The sequence below is a fragment of the Chaetodon auriga genome, chromosome 8 (assembly GCF_051107435.1).
Source record: "Chaetodon auriga isolate fChaAug3 chromosome 8, fChaAug3.hap1, whole genome shotgun sequence".
NCBI lineage: Eukaryota > Metazoa > Chordata > Actinopteri > Chaetodontiformes > Chaetodontidae > Chaetodon > Chaetodon auriga.
This window is the reverse complement of record NC_135081.1, coordinates 5,947,325-5,972,811: the sequence shown is the minus strand read 5'-3', so window position 1 is coordinate 5,972,811 and position 25,487 is coordinate 5,947,325. Positions and strand designations below refer to the sequence as shown.

At 43.9% G+C, this 25,487-nt stretch overlaps 1 protein-coding gene across 2 annotated transcripts in view; it reads left to right on the top strand.

The window, feature by feature from the left end:
- vps13b (vacuolar protein sorting 13 homolog B) overlaps window positions 1-25,487 on the top strand; it is a 319,766-nt gene that overhangs the window by 197,014 nt on the left and 97,265 nt on the right. For both annotated transcript variants that reach the window (XM_076736852.1, XM_076736857.1), the window contains exons 31-33: window positions 13,971-14,174; window positions 18,045-18,171; window positions 19,608-19,751. In XM_076736852.1, the coding sequence (XP_076592967.1) occupies window positions 13,971-14,174; window positions 18,045-18,171; window positions 19,608-19,751 (475 nt within the window). The remainder of the gene's footprint in view (window positions 1-13,970; window positions 14,175-18,044; window positions 18,172-19,607; window positions 19,752-25,487) is intronic.

The following is a 25,487-nucleotide window of genomic DNA, read 5'->3' as shown; positions in this document are numbered from 1 at the left end:
CCTCACATTGTTCACAGTTGGTGAACAAAAGCATGCTTCCCAAATGATGAACCCTTCAAATTCACATTTTCATTTGTATCAAAGGTAAGAACTCTAAACTGAATGAGTGGGTGACCATGAATACGCTGTAATGCTCCTAAGAGAGAAGCTCCAGTATATTACTGTATGACTCCATCAGATCGAGCACCACCTGCAGGGTGAAAAATAATGGCCATGTACATTTTCATTCTCAGCAGAAGATCAACCCTTTTATATTTTGGCAGCAACTGGGCTCTTCCTCTGGCACCATCCAGGTGTGGTTCTCACACATAACCGGAGCAAATGACCTCATTAACCCTGAATGTACGAGCTGCAGTTTCCCCTTCATGTGTTTGTCCTTCTCAGTGCAAAGCCAAAACACCCATAGTATTGCTTCCCAACAACTGCCCTTTCTTTTTTTCCTTTCTCTTTTTTTTTGTTAACATCTGTTGCCGTTGAAAGCGGCGTGGAGTTCTGCATTCCTTGTTTGGTGGTACTCAAGGTGACAGACCTTAGTTCAGAGCTTCCCGGAAACCGCTCTCGTGTTTTGGCATACTGCTGTCAGTCAGAACGGGATGCGTGCTGACAGAGGCGAGAGGGATCACCCCTCAGCTGTCCAGCACTCGTAAAAGGGCCTGATCCAGGGGTTGACCGCCTGGCCGCGGGGCTCCATGCTCAATGATTGTGCCTGCATGTGTGTGTGTGTGTAAATGGTTCATCCTGAAGCAGGATATAAAGGTTCTAAGAATACACCCATACCACCAGCCGAGGAAGCTCTGTGCACAACTGCAGCATGTGATACACACATTCTACTGGTGTTACCCTGTCAAAGTCTGATGTGTGTGTGTGTGTGTGTGTGTGTGTGTGTGTGTGTGTGAGAAATTATAAGTCCATGTGTGTAGTCAAACCCCCAGCCTTGTGCATTGTTGTGTTTTAGTTCCTTTTCTCCCTGCTTATGACATGTTGATGTTCTGGCATCCTGTGTGGTTGGTTTGAAGCTGTCGTTGTACTGACAGGGAGACTCTGACTGGCCAGTCACACAGCAGAGGCGGATGCCAGGTGGACTGTCAGGGGAATTCAGGAATACGGTATTGATAGTCAGTGTGTCTCCACTTTGTCTAGTTTCTTTTCTTCGGATTTACATGGAAATAGCTGAACTGGAGCCATGTGTCGATATGCACAGCAAGGTCTGAGATGATGAATTTGAAGGGAGAGTTTTTGGCAATTTGTCTTTACTTCTCAGTGCACAAAGGCTTTGTGTTGTTACAATGCAGTGCTCTTACAGTCGTCAGCAGTTTAGTTTGTTGGAAAATTGTACAGGATAGTAACAAAGTCCTAAACATGGTAGTGTGTTATTGTTTTGCGATATTTTCTTTCAGTAGGAAGGGAAACGTAGATTTTGATTTTCTGCATATACAGAGCTTTGTAAACAGGCATGTGCCCATGTATATCTGAGTGTGTGTGGTCAGTAGTCTCCTGCCAAGTGGCGGTTATCAATAGGTTACACAGTAGAACATCAGACCAGAGCAGAGTCAATTGGAGGATCAAGTAGAAGTATGAAAGAGAAAAAGAAGCCGACCTCAAGAAAAAAGGAATGTGCAGATGCTTTCAAATGTCCATGTGTGAAGCCACAAGCTCTTCTGTGGCTCCGGGAAGCCAATGTGAAACCAGTGGCGTAATTGCCTAATGCTTGTGTAATAAGAGGCACATTACAACCCCAGGAGGCCCAACCAGACTTGAAAGAGCCACAGGCTGGCACTAAAGTGGGCTCAGAACTGTCTTCCTCCTCCTGGTCTTTACTAGTTTTTACTCCCGCTCAATACCATAGAGGTTATTTCATGAACAATATATTATCCACTGTAATGTGTGCTTGATTAGTCCCTCTGCAGCCATATGTTCAGTCTTATTCTGCCACTTTGATACCATCTTGCTTAACTCACAAATATTCTTCTTAAATAAACAAATACAATAAGTGGTAATTGAATATCCTTTGTTATGGTTTTGTGGTCTTGAGGCACTCACTTCTTAGCAGTCGGTACCAATGCATCTATAACTGCACAACTTTACATAGAGTTGAAGTACCACACTGATGCCAGGCTGCATGTTTACAGAGATTTCTGTGCAAATAACTCAGTGACAAAATTGGACTAAATGTAGACTACACCTAAAGAGATCATTGAGTTGTTCTGAAAATGCTACCACAGGTATTGTGTTTTGTAGACTGTCTAAATCAAACCTGATAGCTTAGTCTTCCAGGGTTGGCGTAGAGAAAGTGACAGTGCACACAGTGCACGGGCTCAAGATCAGCAGGCTGGCAGGTATGTGCAGTTTGAGGCTGAAGCTTTGAAACAGAGTGCTGTTTGTGTGTGCGCATGTGTGGGTGAGAGAGTTTGTGTCCGTGTCCGTGTGTGTGTGTGTGTGTGTGTGTGTGTGTGTGTGTGTGTGTGTGTGTGTGTGTGTGTGTGTTTCTGAATGTCAGTCATGTTACTTCAGCTGCAGGTTTGAGAGAACCACAGAGGGAAATGCGAAGCCACCGGGTAGACAACTCTACTGCGGTGGTCCCCTTTCTTCTCTCCATAACTTACCCCACACACACACACACACACACACACACACACACACACACACACACACACACACACACAAAGAGCTCTCCAATCGTCACCCCACCCCTGTCACTTTATCATTGCACGCATGCACAGCTCTAGTTACACACATGTAACTGGGGCAAAAATTATTAACTTGTGCAAATATGCTTTGCTCCATATACTTATGCTGAAATGAAATGTCCAACTGCTGGCAAGACTTCCCTCCATTCCTCAGTAATGACGAGTAGCCAGTGTTTAAAGCATCAATGTCCCCCCTCCCCTTGATATTTTTCCAACTCCTCTTCTAACAACTGAGAAGGCATTTGAAGCGCTTTGAAAGGAGTTGTTTTTTTTTTTTTGAAGGCCTCACATTATGTGTAGCCTGGTAATGGACTGATATTATTAGCATTTTAAAGCCGCAGAAGAGTTTTTTTAAGGAGCAGAAAGGCTGGTTTGAAGGCGGAGGGAGAAAGAGATCCAGCTGAGAGACACATGTTGGACAGGCAGCACAAGGAGATGAGGCACACACATCACAACCTGACATGTCACACCCTTCACAGAGAAGCATATCAGGGTCCCCTCTCACACACACACACAAACACACATATACACACACCATAGCAAATGTTTTGCAAACAGTACACTTATGCACATCACACACATTTTCAACCACACACAAACCTCATGGTGCTGTCTTTCGTTTCTGTGTGAGTTATATACAGTAGGGTTATTTATCTTGTCTGTCCATGATTTAACCTAATTTATGTCGTCCTCATTTCACTTGTCAATGAAGAGCTTTCTCTCCATGTGACATGCAGCCAACTAAGAACTTAGGGAGCTGTTGTGCAGATTTTCAGGTTATCGTTTTGACACTTCAGTACTGGAATCCTACCTTTTGATATTTTAAGTGAGCTGGTATTATCAACCTGTTAGCTTGGAGAACAGATTAAATGTGTTTCCCCAGCTCTTGTAGTATTTTCTGCTCTGTATTTTTGCCATGAATTCATTCTCTTTCTTCCCTTAATTAATTAGTCCTCCTCTCCATCCAACCCTAACAGACCTCGTTTAACTTCATGCCTGCTTTGTATTGCTCCCCTGTCTGTAAATGATTGACTATTCATGTATCCTACAAACCTCCCACTCCCCTCCACCCAGCCCATCCGTGCCAAATCATTTCACAGGATGTTGTAGAGGTTTTCCTACCTTCTCCTTAATCTCTCCTTTCTCTGCCCTGTTCTCCCTCCCTTGTTCTACAGACTCTCCTCTGTTCTCCCCCCTTCCCCTGTTTCTCCCTGAGTCCTCCCCCCCTCCAGTGTGTTCCTAATCTCCCTCTTCTGTGCAGGATGTTGTTGAACATTTTCTACATGTGCCCTTTTCTGTTCTTCACCTCCCACTTTATTCGGTCTCCTCGTTGCTCCCTCTTGTCAGCTTCTCTCTGGTCAGCTCACAGGATGCTGTAGAGCATTTCCTGCCACCAGGGCTACAGGAAAGAGGCAGAGCACAGCCCTGTTTGATGTGCCATCTCCTCTAATTCTTTACACCTGGACTGCTCTCCGGACAGATTTTCTGCTCAACAGAAGCACTACTCATTCCCTTCTTCCTTCCTTCCTTCCTTCTTTGTTCCATCCTTCCATCCTCAATTCCTACAGCATCTCCCACTCAATTTCTCAATCTCTCTCTGTAGCCTCTTGCTTCACAACATTCTCTTTTTCCAGTGTGCTTTTAAGACCTCTATAGGGGGCAGAAACTCCATTCCACAGAGGCACAGGGGGCTGACATGTTGGCATCATGTCTTTCTCATCTCTCAGTTCCTTCTAATAAAAACAAGGCCCAGTCTGGTCTCCCGCTCAACGCAGACACTGCTGAAGCTCTGTTTTGCATGTTTTTGATTTTTAACTCCCCTCCTGCTACTTCTTTTATTATTTTGTCCCTTTTTTCGATCCGTTTCTTTCCCTTTGTTTTTTCCCACTAAAGGTTCCCAGTGCCTGCAGCTGTTTGGATGTCGGCATGGTGGTCAGAAGTTTTGGCATTGTGTTGTTTGAATGCCATATTTTCACAGCACTGCCTGTTTAGAGTTGTGGTTTGTCAGGAGCCTGGCCTGCAGGGGCCACTTCCTCCCCACTGTTCTGGAGTCACTGTACCAAAACACTGACTGGCAAGAGAGGAGAGGGGAGAGAATAGAATAAGATGTTAGGACAGGGAGGGGAGAGTGAAGGAGGATAGTAAAAGAAGAGTAGAAAATGATCGTGGAGGGAGTTTTGTAAAGAGGGAGAGGAAGGAGTGGAGGTACTGCAGCAGGAAACAGTGCTCTTTTCATTTCTCTATCATTATCTCTCGCTGAGTTTTATGCACTGTTCCTTAATTACTACAGTTCCATCTCTCTACTCATTTTGTCTTCCACAGCAGTTTCCTCCTCTCTGTCACTTTCCATGACTTTCATCTCCCTCAGCGTCTCTCTCCTTTTGTGGTTCTCACATTCTGCATGGTTTTTCCTCCTTATTGGAACAAGATGCAGTGCCAGCAAACACAGAAACAACCAGACTCAGGCTGATTCTTAGAGAACGCTGTCATTGCACATGTTCGGTATGACAGGCTCCAGATGATGCTGATTGAACGCAGCCTTTATTCTGACTCTCACCTCCTGTAGGTCTCTGAGATAAAGCCGCTTCAGCAATCTGCTGATGGCATTTCAATTAATCCAAATATCTTCTCGCGTGACATTTCTGTCTAGTACCTATGATGTGTTTGTCTAAGTTTTTTCTCCTTAACCCACTGAAGTTGGACCATTTGCCTTGCAAATGAAGCAGTGGGATTGGTGTGATGACATGCACGCTTGATGATATCGCTTGATACAGCTGAAATCAGCCAGAGAACACAGCAGGCACAGCTGGATTGTGATTTGTGTTGAAATGTTCAATGATATTTTATAAGTGGAGGAATAAGAAGACTCAGCAGGAGTTACTTCGTCCCTGCTGTAGTTGTGGGTTGTTGTTTTTTTAAGAAATCAATTTGCATGAGGTCGGCAGCCCCATATCAATCAAATATCAATGAACAGTTACAGTAACTGTTCATTGATAAAACTCTGCCTGGAGAAAGCGGCCCAGAGAGACCTTTTGACACATCACAGTAGGAAAAGGTGTCAATAAGTAATATTGGTTCACTGTTGCACTGTCATGGCTGACTGGGACACTTGAACAATAATAGTAACACTTAAATGTCTGCCAGGAAATGGCCTATAGACACTTAAGCTTGTGTCACTTCATCAAGCATTTTCTTCTTCATTCACCCTCAGAGCTAAGTTGCATTCATCAATTAACTCTCCACCTTTACTTCAACTGCATTAGTGCTCTTTGTACATGTTCTTTCTGTTCCATTTTAAAAGTAGTTCTAGTAGTCTTTTCTTTCAGTTCATCTCCCGTGCTGACTCTGTACCTTTTCTCCATTCTTCCCTCCCTCTCCCACCCCAAATCGACAGCATCACTAGTGGAATTAGGTAAGCACAGGAGGTCAGTCCCCACATGTGATTTCCTCAGTTAGAGGGGCAAAAGGGGGAAATCTCCCATATAGAAATGTCACTTTGTATAAATACACTCAGCGGTTTGGATGAATGCTAGATCCGCTTCAGAATTATAAACACTGGCTCTGCAGTCATTTACAGAGGAGGAAGAATTAGCTGATGTAGGAAGCATGTGTGCCCCAGATTATTGTAATTATTTTATGCTGTTTTTCCTTGCTGACATTAAAGTATTTGGACACTATCTCATGAGAAAGCAGTTGCAGTCGTCTTGTTTTGGGCCGCACCAGAAGTTTCTAAGCTGCTTTCATACTCTCAAAGTCCGACCTGTCTCTCCTCAAAGCTTGTGATTTAGACATAAGTTTTTAATTCCATTATGCGGGAGCTTCCAGCAGCAAGTCGTTGTATTTTGTTTCATTCTGCCTTTTGTTTGCTGGAAGGAAATTTGAATTAGAACAAAATGTTGTTTAAGGTCAAGGCAAACGTCAACGAGAAGGACCTACTGTTTTAGCTATCCAATTACATGTTTGTTCAGCCTGTCTGCTAAACCTGTAGCATACGTTAACCTAATCAAATACGGCCATCATTTCCACGACTTTGTTTAGGAAAATGTTCATTCTTTATCTGAAGAAGGATAAGGCCTTGATATGTAATCTTGTTGCTTTAAACATTTGTCAGAATTCAATAATTGCTGTAAACAGTGTGTAATCAACTTCAAAGTGCTCTGCCAAAGACCCTCATTTTCACAGATAAAAATGAGCATCTTCAAAAATACACACAACACGCCTGTGTGTATAGTAATGTGAACCAGCTTGGCAATACTGAACCGCTTAATCAATATCAAGTGGAAAAAACAGTAGTGGTTCATGCTGTTGGATCCATAAAGTGAGCCTAATTTTACAGCTCCATAAAACACCCTCCTTGCCGGAGCACGAATTGAACAATTTATGTGCAGGAGTAAATCATAAAGAATGCTCTGAAGACTGTAACCATCTTGGTTTGAGAAATCAAAGAGTGAATGTACAGTAGATCCCATGTGCCTGTGCATGTGAGCACTTTGTTTTAAGGCATTATGCATTTCCAGTTTGGCCACAGGTTTTTTTTTTTTGTGTGTGTGTGTGTGTTTATGTGTGTTTCTCTGCCTGTTTGTGTGTAGTTGTGGTCTTGAAGAGTCCAGTGTATTTCTGCTCGACAGTTAGAAGATTTGGGAATCTGGGAATTGTGACAATCTGGACAGCGTGTCTGATACAACATGTGAGGTGCAGCTGTACAAGTATTGCTCTCACAGTATCATCAGTTATTTTTAATCTACTTGAAACTGCGTCAGATGGAATAAATGGTTTTGTCCTGTTTGATTCGGACTCCTTTATGTTTCAAAAGAGGTTTGATTCACCTCAGGCTTTGTCAATCAGAACAGTGAACACCCTTAGCGCCTTGCCAGAGACCAGGGACAGGCTTTGGATCTGGAATCTTCCTCAAGGAAAAGGATCATTTTCCTTTAATTAGTGTAAAAGTAGCATTGAGGTATGTGCCTGTTCTACTTTAGCTTGATGAAAATGACTGCATATGAGGGCAAGCCAGACCCTTGGCTACTCCTGCCACGTTCCCTACTGCAGCCAGTTATGAATAATCTATTCCACGCATGTGTTTAGTGATTAATTAAAGATAAAGCCTCTCAAATTAAAGTGGCGGTGGGATTACATCATTGTGAAACTTCTCGGTGGGGACACAAATCTGGTTTCGATCTGAGGTCTGAGGAAGTCAGCGAGGCATTCCCTTCACACCTCTGCATCAGAGGCCCACTGCTAAAACTCTGCCTGACATGTTTTATAAAAGCAGCATTATGTCCATTTTCAGAGCTGGGAGGAAGCATGTCAAATCTGTTTCTGCTAACAGAGGAAGTGATTTCACAAGCACCGGCCCACTCAATTTTATGGGAAAAATGGTAGCTTTGTCCTGCGGTGACACACAACACGCAGACGACTTGTAGTAATTCTCAGCAGCAGCTTCAAGCAAATAGTCTAATCTAAGACGGACTGATGCGCACGCGCGCACACACACACACACACACATACACATCAGCCATCTTCAACAGCAGCCACAACTTCAGTTGTTCACAAATAAGGATCCTAGGTGCCTTTTCCACTAGATCCACTGCAGATGTACCTACTGTATGAAGGAATCCAGTGAGAAGTCAGTGCCCGGTGAATTACTGTCCCTGTTACCCAGGAATGTTCCGTGCTTAGAGCTACATGCAAGCAGAAGCAGGAGAGGAGCACAGTTAAGGCTAAACAGACCAAGCAAAGTGTGTGCATGTGGGTGTGCATGTGCATGTGTATGTGTGTGTGTGTGATTGTGCGCGAGTGCAGCAGGAGCAGAAATGAGACGACATCTGCACATTTCAGTAAATGGCCCTCGCCATGCCGTTAGCTGGGTCAAGCTGCAGCGTGCTTTCTACTGAAATCTAAGGTTGGAGTTGCATCAACATTCTGACTGTTGTACAGCCAAGGATATGTGATATTACACAGCTTTAAAAACACTTTCGTGTAATACTGTGTTAATAGATGAGTAAGTGCTCATTACGGGATTGTAGCAAACTGAATGTTTTCACTGTACAATGAATAATGGAATATGATGAAAGATTAACAGTTTAATTTGTATAGTCACTGGCATGTGTGAATTCCATGAAATACACATCGGCTAAAGCCAAATGAAATATCTGTTCAGTCTTCACTCAGGGCTTCTTTGCAACATGGGGCTCTGATGCAAGAAGCAGATTTCGAATTAGTGCATGATGAGCCTATAAATTACACCGGCCAGACTGACATCTTTAACAGGCCATCATGGCGAGCACATGTTAGCCAGTGTCTTCAGAGCAACATGTCTGATACTGACTGTGTTTAGAACGATATAACTTCTCTGACATGTAAACTGCACGGGAGATAAATGACTCCTGTAATTAAGATATGTTGAAATCAAAGTGCAAACACTGACTTTTGGTATACACCATGTCATTGTAAACAGAGGGCCTTCTTCTGTAGCGCTTTCTTTCAACTCCTTATTATCGTGTACCATTGTCATGAGGGTGGTATGAGCTCAAGCTAAGCCCTGCTTGTATTGTATATAGAAGTAATAGTTTCCTCCTAAGATCTTGTGTAAATATGATATAATTGGTCGAGTATGAGTGTCTTTAAAGTGCAATCAGTCTAATGCATAACAGGCTTCTGTTGGGAGCAGCAGTGGAGATGAGTAATGCTGTTGGGCTGAAAAAGAATAGATTAGGGTTTTTGTCATAGGAATTTGTCAGTACATCAAAGCCCCGACGCAGCGCAGGAAAGCAGCAATTTATGTTTATTGTGTATTGTGCCAGTGAGAAGAAAGTCATCTTTAGATCGGAGCTGTTGTACTTGGCCACAAATAAGTACTTTGTTATTGCCAAGTGTGACAAATTTGGAGCATTGTCGCAGCTTTGTTGTCTTGGATATTTTGTTGTTTTTGTGACTGTGTTTGACTCCTGTTGAAAAAGCTCCAGTCATCAAAAATCATTTTAGTAGCAGCGGTATAAAAATCCCTGAGTGACTGGGTCTTATATTCTGCTGACTCGCCATGTTCCACGACATCATTTTCCCCTCTCTCTCCAAGGGCTGCTCAGCGTTCTAATTCAGAGCCTTAATTACTATAATTGGTAGATGCAAATTAACAGCAATTGGACTTGACTGGGGTCATAAATCCACAGCTCAGAACTTGCAGAATTTCTGGCAATTCAGAGCGGACCACCGTAGGCAGGGGTGCTTAACTTACTAAGTAATTGCAAGTTTCATGAATCATAATGCTTATGAATTCCCCCTCGGCACACATACAAGCCCAGCGGGACTCTGCTTTAAGCCACTGGGAGCCATAGCAAGCAGATTGAGAAGGCACTGTGCAGCTTTGGCCTCTCCACAGCAGAAATACCACGGAGGAGCTGCTGGGTGCTAATGGTGTTTGGCTAATGACATTTGGAGCCACAGAGAAAGAATATCAAAACCTCAATTGAACACTTTCTTTTTTAGAATTTATGGATGAGTGATACTATTAATTCTGGTCTCGCAAAAAACGCTTTGCCTCTTGGATGTGACTTGTGCATTTGAACAAAGCGGTTGAGACCCCACCACAAAATTAAATGACACAACAAGACATGCACCGTTAGTGTTTCACGTAGCATGTGCGCTCGCAGCTCAAATACACAGTAGTTGGGGTCTGCTCAAAATAAAGAACATGGAACACTCATGAAATACAGCCCATCTGTGTACAAACCTAATTTAGCTTGACTTGGCCGAATTAAGCCTGAGATCTCAATGAAATTTCTACTCAGTATGTATGTTCTACCAGGAGAGTAGAAACAGAGGGCCCCATCCCTCTTAAACACACTCTTTCAGGCACATGCACACATGCATTTACATACACTCCTGCCTCTGTTGAAAGTGTAAGCAGACATGTATTGCATGTGATTGTTGGGGAAATGGAGTGAAAAACAGGTCTGGGGTTGTGGGTTCAGGTTGCGGGTTTCAGAGTGACGAGATCCAGAAGCCAGTGGCGCTTGGTATTACCCCGGTGCTTCCTGCCCCACCGGCTTGGGGCAGGGACTGGGGATGGGGGGATGGATGGGGCTCGAGAGGGGAAGGTGAGAGGACATTGAAAGCCAAGGGCCAGGATACACCCTGCCCCACAGGATCCCCTCTGCCAGAGGCTGTAACACAGCCCGATGCTCCCACACTCCTACCATCGGGCCCTGAGCCTCAACCAGATCCCACTGTGGTTTGTTTTACAACCTTGAACCACAGTTAGCCTTCAGAACCTTAGCATGGTAATCAAGCTCTCCCAAGATTCCACTTTCGCTCCTTTTCAACAAGCCCTTTTACTTATTTCTCCATTGGCTCTACTCACTGTGATTCTCTATCTGTGGAACATTATTTAAATATATTCGCTTTATTTTTCTTACAATTCATACTCTCCTGTCATGCAAGTTCTATAGTCCAAGTCTGGATGTTATTTGAAGCTGTGTGCAGCAGCAGAGTAAATCCTTCACTGGTTACACCTAATGCCTCCATGGCATCCAGCAGCAGTGTGTGTCTGCGTGAGCTCATTTGCTGTTTATCAGCAGATGCATGTGCATTTAGCCCATGTGTGTCTTAACTGGTTTGTTATATATGTGCCCAGAAGGTTCCTCCTTGAATCCTATTACCACTTCAGCACACTATCCCAAATCTGCTACATGTTAAGCACTCATTCCTCCCACACGTCTGCTTAATAACACAAATCATGATTGATGCTCTGCCCGGCACATGCATAGACCCGAAGAATGCTAAACAGAGGAACATAACTTGCAATTAATTGTCCATTTGTAAATTTGTCTGCATATCTTCTGTTCAAAGGAATTTGGAACATCATTATTTTTTTCTCAGTGATGAAGTACCAGTGAATCGCTCTTTCCAAGCCCTGCATTCTAGATTCATAACACTGCCATGCCTTCACTATTTTGTCTGCTGTTTCCCACTGGAGGGCTTGGATTGGATGGAGGCTTTGACTTTGAGCCATAATAATGTTGGATGGGAGCCCTCATATTTCAGCTCTGATGCGAAATCGGCCCAGTGGCTTTTCGGACTCAAATTGGGTTTAAATTGTGTCAGAGGAGGGAGAAATGTTTTTTAAAATAATAGCCATGAATGCCATGAAACAGAGCGTTCTTACTGCAGAGCTTTTGATCCGTTTTTATAAATAGCAGAATTTTGTCGTAAAAAATAATGTTTCTGTGGTCTTTTCCTGCAATTAAAATAAGGTTGGCTCAGGAACAAGGGCGAAACTAAGTACTTGTGTTTGAGAAAAATTTCTCTCCCGCTCTCTCTACCCCCTCTCCCTTCCCTCCCTCTCTGCCTTCCTCATCTGCGAAAGCATGTCATTTATGACTTGTTATTTTCATTTTGCTCCATATTTTCCACATGGCAGTGGCAGGCAGATGTCTGATAATGGCACGTGAGACCCGGCAGAAGGGTGTGTTCCACCTGCCTCGCTCTGTATGTTTTTAGTTGCTCCGTGTATATGGTGGGCAGAGTGAGTGCCGTGCTTTCCCAAGGCATTCTCTGATTCCTCTTGGCCAAGCAGTGTGGTCTTCACATGACCAATCAAATATGTCAAACCACCAGTGTTTTCCCCCCACATGTACAACAAGAAAATCTGGCTTCAATTATTATTGCACCCCAAGGGGAACTTCCAAAATTCCTCCCCTCCTCATTTGTCAGAAATGAAGCTCTCTCGTTTCCTGCGATTGGCTGAAATATGTCTTTTGATATTAAATCACACCGGTTTCCACGGGCTGCATGACCAAGACAAATGTTTATCATATTTATTTATGTCATTGGAGATGACCCTGCAGCTCAGCAATGCAGAAACTTGGCTGCGGACTCTCATGTAATGTTGATTGTGAGTAAGAGAGTCTCCTAAATAAGCTGAAGTTAAGAGATAATTTGCAAAGCATATGAGGTAACTGTGGTTTGTTTAATGTGAAAAATACAGTTTGGGGTTGGGGAGGGTGATGGAGGTACTGTTACAAAAGCCCTAATGAATCTAGACTGACACATCCCACCCAAATCTTACAGGGCTCTTGGTTTGATTTATATTATACTCTGTTGATAAATGTGGTTCCAAATGTTGATTAAGGATCTGTTTCACTTGTTTGTATGTCAACAAATCTAGCTAAATCCAGTTATACACCTCTGATCTCCCATTGCCATTGTTTTTGTACTTGGTGCTTATTGTCATAACATCACGCTCTGGTAGAGGCCTTTCCAGTGTGGCTCTGGGAGGGAAACGCTATATGAAAATTGCCATTGACGTTGCCGAAACAAATAAAACTACTCATGCTGCCGCTACATCTGTAGCCATTTTAAGCCCTTATTTATACCATTTAAGCTCTCATTTGAATTCACCAGCACAAATAAACATATCATAATGAACCGAAAGCCCTGATGTCATATGCAGATGTTGAATTTTGATTATTCCTTTTGCCTCGTGAATTCGTCAGGATCTTGTCTCTCAAAGGCAAAATAGATGACATCATTTTTTCTTGGCGCTGTTGGGACAGTGTTTGCTCTCTTGACTCGAGCAGTTCAACTACAGAGACAGCGCTGCCCACTCCTGACATATCTCTACATCTCCTCCACCATATTACAGTTTGTGTATACTGTAGAAGTCCTGCGTTTCTGGAGACAGAAATAGAAAGAGAGAGGCAGTAAGAGCCCCAGTCTCCAGACTACTGTGCCGTCCAGCCAGGGCTTTAAGCAATGTTTACTGCCACTGATAAGCTGGCATAAATCAGAACTTCATAAAAGGCAAATGATTTCACCTGAGGCCGGGGGTTATTTATCTGAGGCCTGGCTGTACAAGTACCAGAGGCTTTGATTTAGGCATAAATCATCCTGTAAGAAACTTTGCTACTAACCCACTGAGCAGGCAGAAGGAAGAAAGAAGTCAGCAGTGGTTAGGGCCTGCTGCCAAAAGCTCTTTACTGGTTCAATATAACAGACTACCTGGTCTACTCCTGGAGTCGTGGACTTCATTGTAATTGACTATATAAAGTACAGCCTGACTCATTGTGACCCCCACACCAATAAATAAAACCTATTCATACTATTTCATACGTTCACGTCGGTTGGACACCTGCTTGTTGAATGAGACTTGTGCACTAAAGACGACTTGTGCCTCCTGCAAGACCTGGTACACTTTCTCAAAGCTCCAAGTTGAGCAATTATTAGCGCACGGCATGATTTGTAAAGTGGCTCAACCTAATAGCCTTTTCTCTTTGTTTCCTCTAGACGTGCACTGAACCTCGGCATCCTGCGTGACCCGGGTTCAGAGGTGGAGGACCGCCAGTACCAGGTCGACCTCCAGTCCATCAACATTGGAACGGCTCAGTGGGAGCAACTCAAGCCAGAGAAGGAGGGAGTCAAAGGAGGTGTGTCAGCAGAGAGTGAGAGGAGCTCCCAGAACCCAGCCCTGGAGTGGAACATGGCCAGCAGGTCAGGATTTGCATGTTAAGACAAAGGGGAAAATGATGGTGTCCGTACCACAAACTAACAATCAGTCTTCAGTAGGACCACATATTATCTATATAGCCAAAGTCTGATACTGATCTAAACCTATTTGCCACTTAATTAGTAAAAACACATTAAAGGGCCATATTGAGTTCTTTACAATGACCACAGCCAGGATAATTCACATTGCTGCTAGATTATATTGTTTCACCCCTAGTCAGGTGCTGTGTGTGTGTGATCTGCTGTGAATGTCCCAAAATTTATCTCATCAGTCTTGATGTGGGAGCAGCATGTAGTTATTGAGTTAGCTCCCTATCATGGAGCCTCTCCATGCACAGTCATAATTACAAACCCTGTCATTTTTTTATAGACCCGGGAGCTAAAACAAGCACGAGTGTTACAGCCTGTTTGGCCCCACATCCTTTTTTTCCACTCATGTTTTGAGAGGGAACAGGCCCAAAAATCACAGAATCACAGGCAAAGAGTCCAGATTTGTTCCCTGTCAACTAAAAATAAGCCGTCGTGGAAGAATGCAGCGCAGAATCAACACGGGTCTGATTGAGACGGAGCGCTCTCGGGTCATCAGAGCATACACTGAGGCTGGCTGAGATACACACACAGACACACTCAAGCACACTCTAATGCACACTCTAATGCACACTCACACAAACAATCACACATACTCATCATGAGCACTGATATATTCTTAACTGTATGTCTTACACACACACACACACACACGCACACACACACACACTCACACACAGTGGTGTTTGGAGTCCTGCCAGTAAAACACAGACTGCTGCTGCTGGTGATAGTGATGCTGATCCCTCAGCTCTTAGACCTGCACCATAAGACCCTTTATTGTGACAACCTCCTTGTTGCATGTCAGCCCCCTCTTGGCCGCCCCCCCCCATCCCTCCATTCCTGGAAGCTCCTGGTTGTTCACTGTCAAACTGAGCCAAAATGGTCAAAACATACTTTTAAAAGTAAGGACATTTACCTCTTCCAGGAAGAGCCATTACATGTTTTTAGGTAGAATTCGCCTAATGTGAAGTTGAGGTTGTAAAACACGCGGCAAGCATCACCATAAAGAAGGCAAACGCAATCATGGCGTCATTTTGATGCTTTCAGCCATAGTGCAAGAGCAAGCAGGAGCATTTTTGACATTTCAACAAGACGACTCTCCCTTCATCTCCCCAGTAGTTATGACCATCCATCCCAAAATGCTCCTTCATCTTGACCTTCTCAAACTATGGCAGCCAGGGTCTGCAGTAAAACAGCCCTTTTACAGTCAGTGGCCGACTTGGATCTATGTTCATAGTCTTCGACTCTTACTACTGGGTCTGAAAAGCTTATATGGGCAAGGGGCTACTGAGGCTCAACCCACTCCCATTTTCTCTTTTTTACTCTCGGTTTGTCTCTCTGTCAATGAAAACAGGGTGCTCGGGCCTCGTGCCAAGGCCAGATTGTCTGACAGGCCAATGAGGTGAGATTTTGGGCTCACACTTTGGACTCCAGAAGATGCTGAATGCCTTTCGAGTAGACTCAACTGTCTGTAGACATACTATAGCTGCAGGTCTGGATTTCTGTTCAGAGGTACATCATGGGATGACCTAACATGTAGCGTAGCAGTTACATTTGTACTCAAAGGATTTACATGCAGTATTGTACTGTCACTTCAGTTTGACAGTGACTCATTGACAATGCAGAGGCATTAGCTTCACAGCACAGCTTCTCATATCCTTAATAATTAAGATTCACACCAATAAGTGTATGCTTCTGTGTGCTCATGCTGAGAAGGTCAGAGTTGCTTTTGTTGTTGTTGAGGTTTTGGAATTTCACCCTAACTCACACTTTTAGTTTCCAAACAAATCATTCAGGGTGGCTGTGGTTGCCTCCTCGCTCCCCTTCCTCCTCGCTGCGGCAGGAGCAGCACTGGAGGTTCTATTGGAAAATGGGCTTTGCTGTACTGCACTGCTGCGTGCTGCACTGTATATCCCAGCCTCAGCCACCACCACGACCAAGTCATAACTGAACATGTGATTTAGAATGTTCCAACACACTGAGGAAAGGGGAGTCAAGTTCACAGCTTTACTTGTCTGCTGCAATCACCCACAGAAGTACACCACCTCGGTTGTAACAAGATTTGACACACACCACTTCCAGAGTTCACACCTTTCCCTCATTCCCTACATCGATACCCCCCCCCACTCCTCCACCCCCCCACTCTCCAACTTTGGACTCATGGCATGTTCACTCTGCAGTTTTTTGGGTTCAATTCCAGTAGTTGCGGATCTGCAGTGGCCTCAGTTGGCTTCCTGAGGTTTTGTGAGGAAATTCCAGCACCGTGGATCCACTGACAGGATCTGTCCTCGTCACAGTGTGTAGTTGCCGGCTAGGAAAGACCCTGTGTCATGGAGCTGTGAACTCTCTCCATCTCCCCTCCTGTCAGCCACCCAGTGCAGGCCTCTCTGTTTTTGCCTGTGTCACGGATATCTACACTTACTGCTCACATTGTGTGGCTTTGTGTGAAAACAAAGTCATGTTTTCCATCTTTTGTGCTTTGCACCACACCCATTCAAAGGTACACACACACGCACGCACACACACAGTCCTCCGGCCCAGTTAAAGGACCCCATATTAAAGGTAAACCGAGCCTCACGCCTCCTAGCCTTGCTGGTGAATGATAGCACCTGTCCCTTGCAACGAGACACTCATTGTTTCAATCCCTGTCTGAGGGGAGATTAGCCAACACCAATTGGCCTCACAGATCATTTCACCTCTGAATTAGGCCTCCCTCAAACTCTCTATGCAAGGAAATGTGTCAGCAAATAATCCCTTAAGGGCACTGGTAATGCACATTTGTGTAGCAGAAGTGAATATGATATTGGTTCTGGTTAAGTACTGTACTCTAGGCCACCTAGAAATGGGGCCTTTTATAATCCTAGCCAACTATAAATATTGGAAGCCATACCACTTGATTGTTTTAATAGCAGCAGATGTGGCAATTAACACCACCTTATAAAGCCCACTGGTATATTTGTTTTACTGCTAACAAATGTTCCCACAAATATGACTTGATTGTGGGAATGAACATTAGTGAAATGGAGAGAGTTGAAGTGAGAAGGTCTCTATTTGATCTTGTGTATACAATTAAGGGGTGTTCCCAATTGAGACTTGTCAAATAATGTCTCACTCTGTCTCTGTAACCATATTCAAGCTTCCAGCTAAAATGTGCTGGACCAGAAATGTAAAAAAGCTCACTTATGGGAATATTTCACAGGTCTGGCCTGCGAGAGAAAATCTAATTTGAAGTCGCTCATTGTGAGTTCAGCTTTTCGTCCTACTGGTTTGAATTTAAAAAGCCAGAGCCGGTTTGAAATGTGTGTCTGCCTGTCAGCTAAGGGCAAAACAAAAGCTCAGTTTTGAACATTTTGTGGTTTTGACTGTGTTGTGTTGACTTGTCATTCGTAGACAGATGGGACAGTCTTAGCAATATTTTACAACTGGTAACCATAACACATTATTAGTAAATAAAGGTTGGGGAATGTTAGTGAGTAAGTGGTCCCTTATGGTTGCTGTTTGTATTGTAGTGTAATGCTAGAATCACTTCAACACCAGGACGATACACTTTTGACTAAAATCTAATTCAGTAATTGAGAGTTTTTAAAAGAAAATGTCCATTAAGATGCTCTGTGGTACATTACACATATACCTGCTTGAAAGGATATGAGTCTATCCAAATCCATCCCATAGCTTTCCTCAGTTTTTATTCAACAGCAGCATACAAGTAATGGACCTGTCTGAAGAAGTGTCTGCTAACAGTGTGGCTCTCTATGTGTCTCTGTTCAGTATCAGGAGGCACCAGGAGCGCCGGGCCATCCTGACACCAATCCTGACTGACTTCTCTGTTCGGGTGACTGCTGCCCCAGCCATCATCTTCAGCAAAAATCTGTCCCCTGACTGCGGACAGGCAGAGGTCAGTATCAACTCCGCACAGCTGTTTTTGAATCCAGCATTGCAGCTGTCCTTTAAGAGTTTCCATACTTTCTACAGGAGTAAATTTGTCTGCAATGTGGCAAACTAAGAAATCAATGCAAGTAAGAGTCAAAAAGTGACAATGATTTTCCTAGAAATTCACAGTGAGTCAGAGGTTGCATATTTTTCTTCATCTGCTTTATAGAAGTTCGTTCACTGCTTACACTGACATCGCGTCCCCTTTGCCCATGACCTGTTATAACCATGATTGTAACCATTACTCTCACAATCCGTTGTCCATATGAAAATAGACATTGATTATGTGAGATGTCAGAAGTATTTACGTTTTGCCTCTTAACATACAGTAACTTACTCATTAGGGATCCCTCAGCCAGTCTGCAGTGTAATGGAGGCTTTTGACCCACAGAGTTCAAACCTTTCTGCTTATACAGCTGATGTTTTCTGGCACGGCTCTCTGAGACTTCCTGCCTCTTTGATGCCTCGTCCGTCCACGCTAACGTGCCCCTTGACAATGCGTAACAGCTAATCCATAGTTTGCACTGACGCACACACACACACACACACACACACACACAATGTGATTTGTTTAACTCCCTGGGATATGGAGAGTCAGAGCCAGTAACAACACAAACAGGACTTTGAGCTGCATAGTGTAGAAACATTACAACAATTTCTATAATAAAATTCACATTCATTTTCAACTAACTTCGAAGTGCTTCAAACAGATTTATGCCTGACAGTTCTGTTTATTAAATGATGTATTTGTTTATTAGAATCTACAGTCTGTGATCTACATCTACAATCTACAGTCTTTCATTCACCCCAGCAACATATTCTGTAACTATTATTGTAACCTGATTATTGTAACCTCACGATAATATGTGTTTTAAAATTGCTGCTCGTACTGCTAATCATAATCATAATGATAATACTCTTAATGTGTTTCATTCATCAAAATGGGAAAAAAAACAAGAGGTGATATTAATGTTACACTGGATATTGAATGAAATATTAGCAGCAACTTTTGTGTTTTTAAACAGTGGTTCTGAATAGATTATGTTTACACAGTAGTGGCCAAATACCATTATGTGTAGTTACTGTAGGTCTGGCCCATGTGTGTGTGGTTCAACCCAGAGTGTTAGTGAGTGATATCCTGTTAGATGTAGCCTCCAGGCTGAGGTTTGAACTGCTGGCTGTGGGTGGGACCCTGGAGAGGACAGAGGGAAGAGGGGAAAAGGGAACAACTGAGCTTAACAGAGCAAGATACAGGGGAGATAGAAAGTAAATACACTACAAGTTAAGAGAAAGAGAAGCAGGAGGTCGCAAACAATCCTGATGTGTTCTCCGATGTCTTTCCTGCTCTCTCCACCCACCTCCCGCTTTTCATTTCCCCGTTGCTGTCCCTCGTCTCTCTAGGAGGTGGTGGTGTGTGGCCACTCTCTGGAGGTGAATGTGACCAGCAGTCTGGATTTCTACCTCAGCGTGGCCCAGGTGCAGCTCCTCCAGCAGCTTCTCAGAGACAACATGGTGGGGATGGACGCTCCTGAGAAAAGTGCTGAGGTACAAACGACACATCACAACTTGGCCCTCTTGCTGATGATAATGTGTTGTTAATCCTCATGAGGCACCACAATTTGACATCCATTTACAGTTCGCTGAATGGGGCCATGCCAGTTTTCCTCGAAAATCCATCATCGCCGTTGTCCCCATACACTGCCTCTAACTATCGCCCCTGACTATTTTGGGTGATTCCAACACATTTAAATATTTACTCGCACAGAGCAAGGCAGTTCTCTAATGTGACCTTAGTTTACTGTGCTGTGCGCATTTGCAGCTTTTAGGGCCCTCTCTATTGTTTACAGGACAGGGAGCTCACAGGCGCCATTTGCCCTGTCTGACCGCTTAATAAAGCTTTCTAATGGAACACAATATAAAAATATTTACCAGCTGTGGTGAGGATGGGAGTCATAGAGGAGGCAAGAAGAGTAGGGGGAATGGGATGAAATTAAGTGAGATGACGGAGTGATTTTTACTGTTGTTACTCCTCTTAGGATTCTTTACCGGAGTGTGCTGACGTGCAGCGGCTGCGTCAGATGACTCAGACCCTGTTAAGGCTTCTGTAAAGTGATGCGGTTGGTTTCCCAGGAAAAGTTCATATGCGCATGAACAGGACAGTACAGTGAACACACTCTGTCTCTGTTACTACCACAGATGGACCAGGCAGTGCTGCAGTAATTAATATAGGCAATACAGGCATACCGTGTTTTTATACAAGGTGCATTTACAGGCAGACGGTCACCTGAGAGCGAACAAACAGCATAGAATCAAGTGTTAAAATGGATGTCTTAGGGTCATTTCTGCTGGCCGATTTGTTAGTGCAGCACTATAGAAACAAATGAGAGAATGACATAGTGTGAAGTTTGCTGACTTCTTTATTTATTTATTTATTTGGTTATTTATACAGTTAGTTCTGAGGAGGTGCCTGCTGTGCATCTGGTTTTGATTTGGGTGATCTCTCAGAGCCCTCACCCCTGACTTGTAATGATTCATGGCTTGATTCTGTTGAGGGGCAGCTAACGGCTGCAGAGGGTTCATCCAGGTTCAAGGCAGGATGTGAAAGTTCAGCGAGCAGTTATTCTGGGAGGTCCATTGGCAACAGTTTAAACATTCGAAAATGTGGTCCTCCCCCCACAACATCTAGCTTCAGAACAACTAGTTCTACACATACACACAAAACCCTGTATGATTTCAGTATTGTGTGCATTGTGCTGAGCAGCTCCAGGCAGAAGAGCTGGGGATTAAGGCTATTGTTCAAGGGCACTGTGACAGTAGCTGCTAAGTGTTATGTTCTTTTCCCCGGCTAGGTTTCCCAGTTTACCCGGGGATGGGAACAGTCAACTTTTTGTTCAGAAATTCACATCTAACCACTGTGTTATTGCTGCCTTCAACTGGATTAAGTGAAATTGAAATGACCCACAGGTCCAGAGTGATGTAATATAATGATCATTCATCCACTACTGAGAAATGAAGAATATATGCTTGGGAAAATACCTCTGCTTTCATTTAATATTCGCTTTTTGGTCACAGTTGTTGGGAAATCTTTTATTTTTATTATACCATATTAATTTCAGGTGCATTATACTATGTTCTTTACTCATTCGGTTTTATAGTAGTGCCATTATGGAGCGTAACAGTATCATTAACACTGAGGTCAGTCAGTGTGTGTCCTCACCTCTGTGCAGCTGCAGAGCGTGAAGGTTGCTCTCAATAAATGTGGTCTGGCGTGGACTTTTTTGGACACTCTCTGTAAAACTATTTGTACCTCCATCTATCTTGGTGTCGTAAGTCTTTTGGCGACCGCATCTGTCCGGCTGCTTGGCCCAGACCCTGCAGAGGGGAGGTCAGTATGACTAAGACACGGTCGGGCGGTGTGTTCCGGTCTGCTGAAGCTCATTCTACAAGCTGCGGAGCCCTCTAGTGGTGTGTTTAACTACAGCATCGTGTGATCCCATGCTCAGACCAGCTCCTGAGGGCTGCTTCTCTTCCCTCGCAGTCGGCTCTGCCAGCAGCCTGTCTACCCCCTGCTAGCACATTAGACACACCACCATCAAATAATATCAGCAGTACGTGCACAGAGATTGTTTGGAGTACGAGTTTGGAACACATAAAAGCATTTAATATAGTTAGAACAGACTAACTGGATAGAATGAAACAGATGTCTGTCCACTCCTGCTAACAGGTTACAAATAATAATCAGAAAGTGCAAATGTATTTCCATCGCCAGTTTCCGCAATATCCCAATCTGGATTTGGAGCACGTAGCTGTCTATTTTTTTAATTCAAATCCAACTTCCGTGATGATATTTATAGTATCTGACAGTTTTGTTTGTACTTCCTTTATACAACCTGTTCAAAGGATTCAATTAGAAACAGGTCCTGGATCTGAAGCATCTGGTGCAGGGGTATTGTTTTTGTTGTTGTGTTTCAATAAAGCATCTCCGCTCTCGCAGTCAGCACTGTCCCCAGCAAGAGGCTAAATTACACACTGCTCCTTGCTCCCTCTCTCTGATTTCCCAATCCTTTCCTCTTTATTTATTTATTTATTTATTCTTCCATTTTCAGCATTTTTTTTTTTTTTTTTTTTCTTTTCTAGGCATTTCGAGAACACACCGTTTTTCCTCGAACAGATTCTCCACAGTCCCGGGCACTGATTTCAAACAGTTCCCGTTGCCCTTCACAGCTGTGTTTTATTGTCTGGGTTAATGAATTTGTTTTGTAGGGGCTTTTGGGTTCCCTGGCAGTGGTGAGGCGAGCCAGGCGCGTGGGCAGTGTGTGCGAGCCTTGTGTGTGATTTCAGTCATTTCTGCTTACTGAGCTTTACTTTGAGAGAATCTGTCCATACACACACATTTATTCTCACCCTCCCATGCGTACATACAGAGGCTGTCCTGTCATTTTCTTATCTTCTGTTACCTTCTGTGTCATTGTGCGTTGTAAGCTGTTGTCCACCATTCCCATTTAAGTTTCCTCTTAAATCCCAATCGCAGTATTAGAATGTTTATGGCAGCATTAGCTTCAGTCCGTCACAGTTTGACTCCATGTCTGTAGTTTTTGGTGGATGTTAATGATGATAAAGTGAGGCTGGGTTGAGATCAGGCAGCTTTCGGCAGCAGGAGGCTCCACAGCCAGAGAGCTATGAATAGATGATAGAGCGGCTTCTGGGGCTTATCTCACTGCTCTGTCATCGGTACTGTCACCCAGCAACACAGACATGTATGCCCTCACTCATACACACACACACACACACACTCATACACGTGGCCCCCACATTCTCTGCATGGTAAATGCCTGCAGCCTTTTATTTGGGAGCCAGCATCATAATGCTGCTTTATGGCTGAACAGCTGACGTGTTGGTTCATGTTTGTGTGATTGCAGTCGGTACGTCAGCTCTGCTATGGTCCCGTTTGGTCTTCAGAAAGCGCCACAGAGTTAAGTTGATGACTTTGTGTGAAAGTGTGCAAATCTCTCATCTTCCCGACAAGTCCTCATACCAGTCTCTCTTCTCACTTAACCACCACTACCTTTATAGAGAATTACAGTGTAACCTCTCATTGTTGCCATCACTGTGTGGCTGCCATGCAGTTGCCACAATGACAAGCTCCCAAAGTATTTTAGTAATGTGCGACCAAACTGGTAAAGAGCAAAAATAGAGAATATTTTAAAAAATTACTTCCTTCGTCCCATGTTGGCATCTTCCTCTCTCTCTCTCTCTCTCCCTCTCTCCCTCTCTCTCTCTCTTCGCACACACACACGCACACACACACACACACACACACACACACACACACAGAGCCAGCCTGGGTCAGCCATGTGCTTGTACCACAGTGTGAGAGGAAAATACCCTCTGGTGCAGGGGAAGTCCCGCTCGGCTTCATCCTCCACCTCATCCTGGGATGATTACACGCATGGGAAACAGGGCTTTAGACTTCCTCCAACACACACACATGCACACACACACACACACACACACACACACTGAGGCAGTACCCAGGTCCAGGGCAAGGTATCAGGCCTCACAGGAACCTCAGAATTACAGTTTTTAGTAAACACACATGGAGAAAACCTCTCAATCACCCATTACCTGCCTTATCTCTATTCTTCCTCTCCCCCTCCCTCTCCTCTCTTTTTTTTTATTTCCTTCCTTTTTGTATCTCTTACCACATCACTGGACACTGTGAGGCTGTGTGCATCTCTGTCTACCACCTACTTTATATTGATTCTCAATCCCCTGCATCTTTTAACCTTCATTCAACTCTTCCTTCATATCCTTTTTTTTATTGCTCTCCTTGCTTTCCATGGTCTTCTCTCATTCATCTTTTCCCACATTGGACTGGCACAGCTCCTGGTTGGAAAAGTGTTTGTCCTTCCAGAGCTGGCTTATGAAGTAGCTAGCTGACTGACAGTGGAGAGGTTCCTCCTCTGAAGACAGGTAGAATTTGACATTCTGCAGATGATGATATTACTGCACTATTACATCTGTGTAGTATAAACGCATGAGGACACACGAGCTGCACTCTCATGCAAATCTGGACTAATGCAGCTGAGCAGAGCAGGTCGCCATCCCAGACAAACTGCTGTGAAAAGGGAGTCTACAGTAAGGCACGAACATGCTGGTCAGTAGCTGGTTTCTCAGTGGGTTTGGACAGCAGTTTTAGGTTATTTGTCGGGGTGGGGTTGGCAGTGTTTTACTGATGCATGTGTTTCTTGTGCACACAACCAAACTCAGCTATAGCTAAATGAATTTGGACAGTTAAGGTTTTTTTTTAAGTTTTTATTGTTTCATAGATTTTAAACAAAATGTATTTACATTTCCACTTTATTATTTAGATAGTGACAGCTGCAGAGAGACAGGAAAGGCTGGTGGGGGGTGATCAAACCTCAGGTGAGCCCTCGGGGCGCCCTGTTTCATAGATTTTAGAGTTGTATCTCATAGAAGTTGATAAAGAATCAAATCTTCCCGATGTTTTATTTGTCTTTTGCGAAGAAGACCATACTCTGATGGAGATGGGTCAAGAAAGACACCTCGCATGTCTCTGAACTCACGCAGAAAAAGACCTTTGTGCACCTCAGTCTTTACTCCAAATACTACTAAATGTTACAGTGTGGGAGAATCGAAACTTGATGACCTATTCTGCCCTCTATATATGTATGTTGTATAACAATTTAGCTCTCGTGCATGTAGGAGTATTAACTGAATGTCAAACGCACGTAAGATGGCTTATCTAAGCCGTGGTGTTGTTGACAAGCTTGGCTCAGTGAGCGACCTGGGGCTGGATCCTTGTCTGTGTATGTTTAAAGTAAACCATTTCCAAGACCGCTCCTTTCTGTGATGAGTGTTTCATATTGTCTCGTAGCTGTTGAGCTTTGAGAACTGAAGTTTCTCTCTCGACCTCCGATCTTTCCAGGACAGTGAAGTGTCAGAGGAGCTTTTATGTGCTCTGCTGGCCAACAGAAATAGGGAGACATAAGATGAGAGTGCAAATCCGAAGCATGGAAAGGGAACAGAGCAGACACTAAGAGAGTGGAGACAGCTAGAGAGAGGATGGCCAAATGACAGAGAATGCAAGAGGGAGCGAGGAGTAAGGGAGAAATCCACGGACATGGGACATGACACAGTGAGAAAAAGAGAGTCTGAATCCGGTGTTTGCTTTGATTCCCTGTGCTGTCCAAAGTATTTGTCTGTAAATGTGGGAGCCAACGTTCCTGAGAGGTCAGCTCTTAACCAGTCAACCTGGCT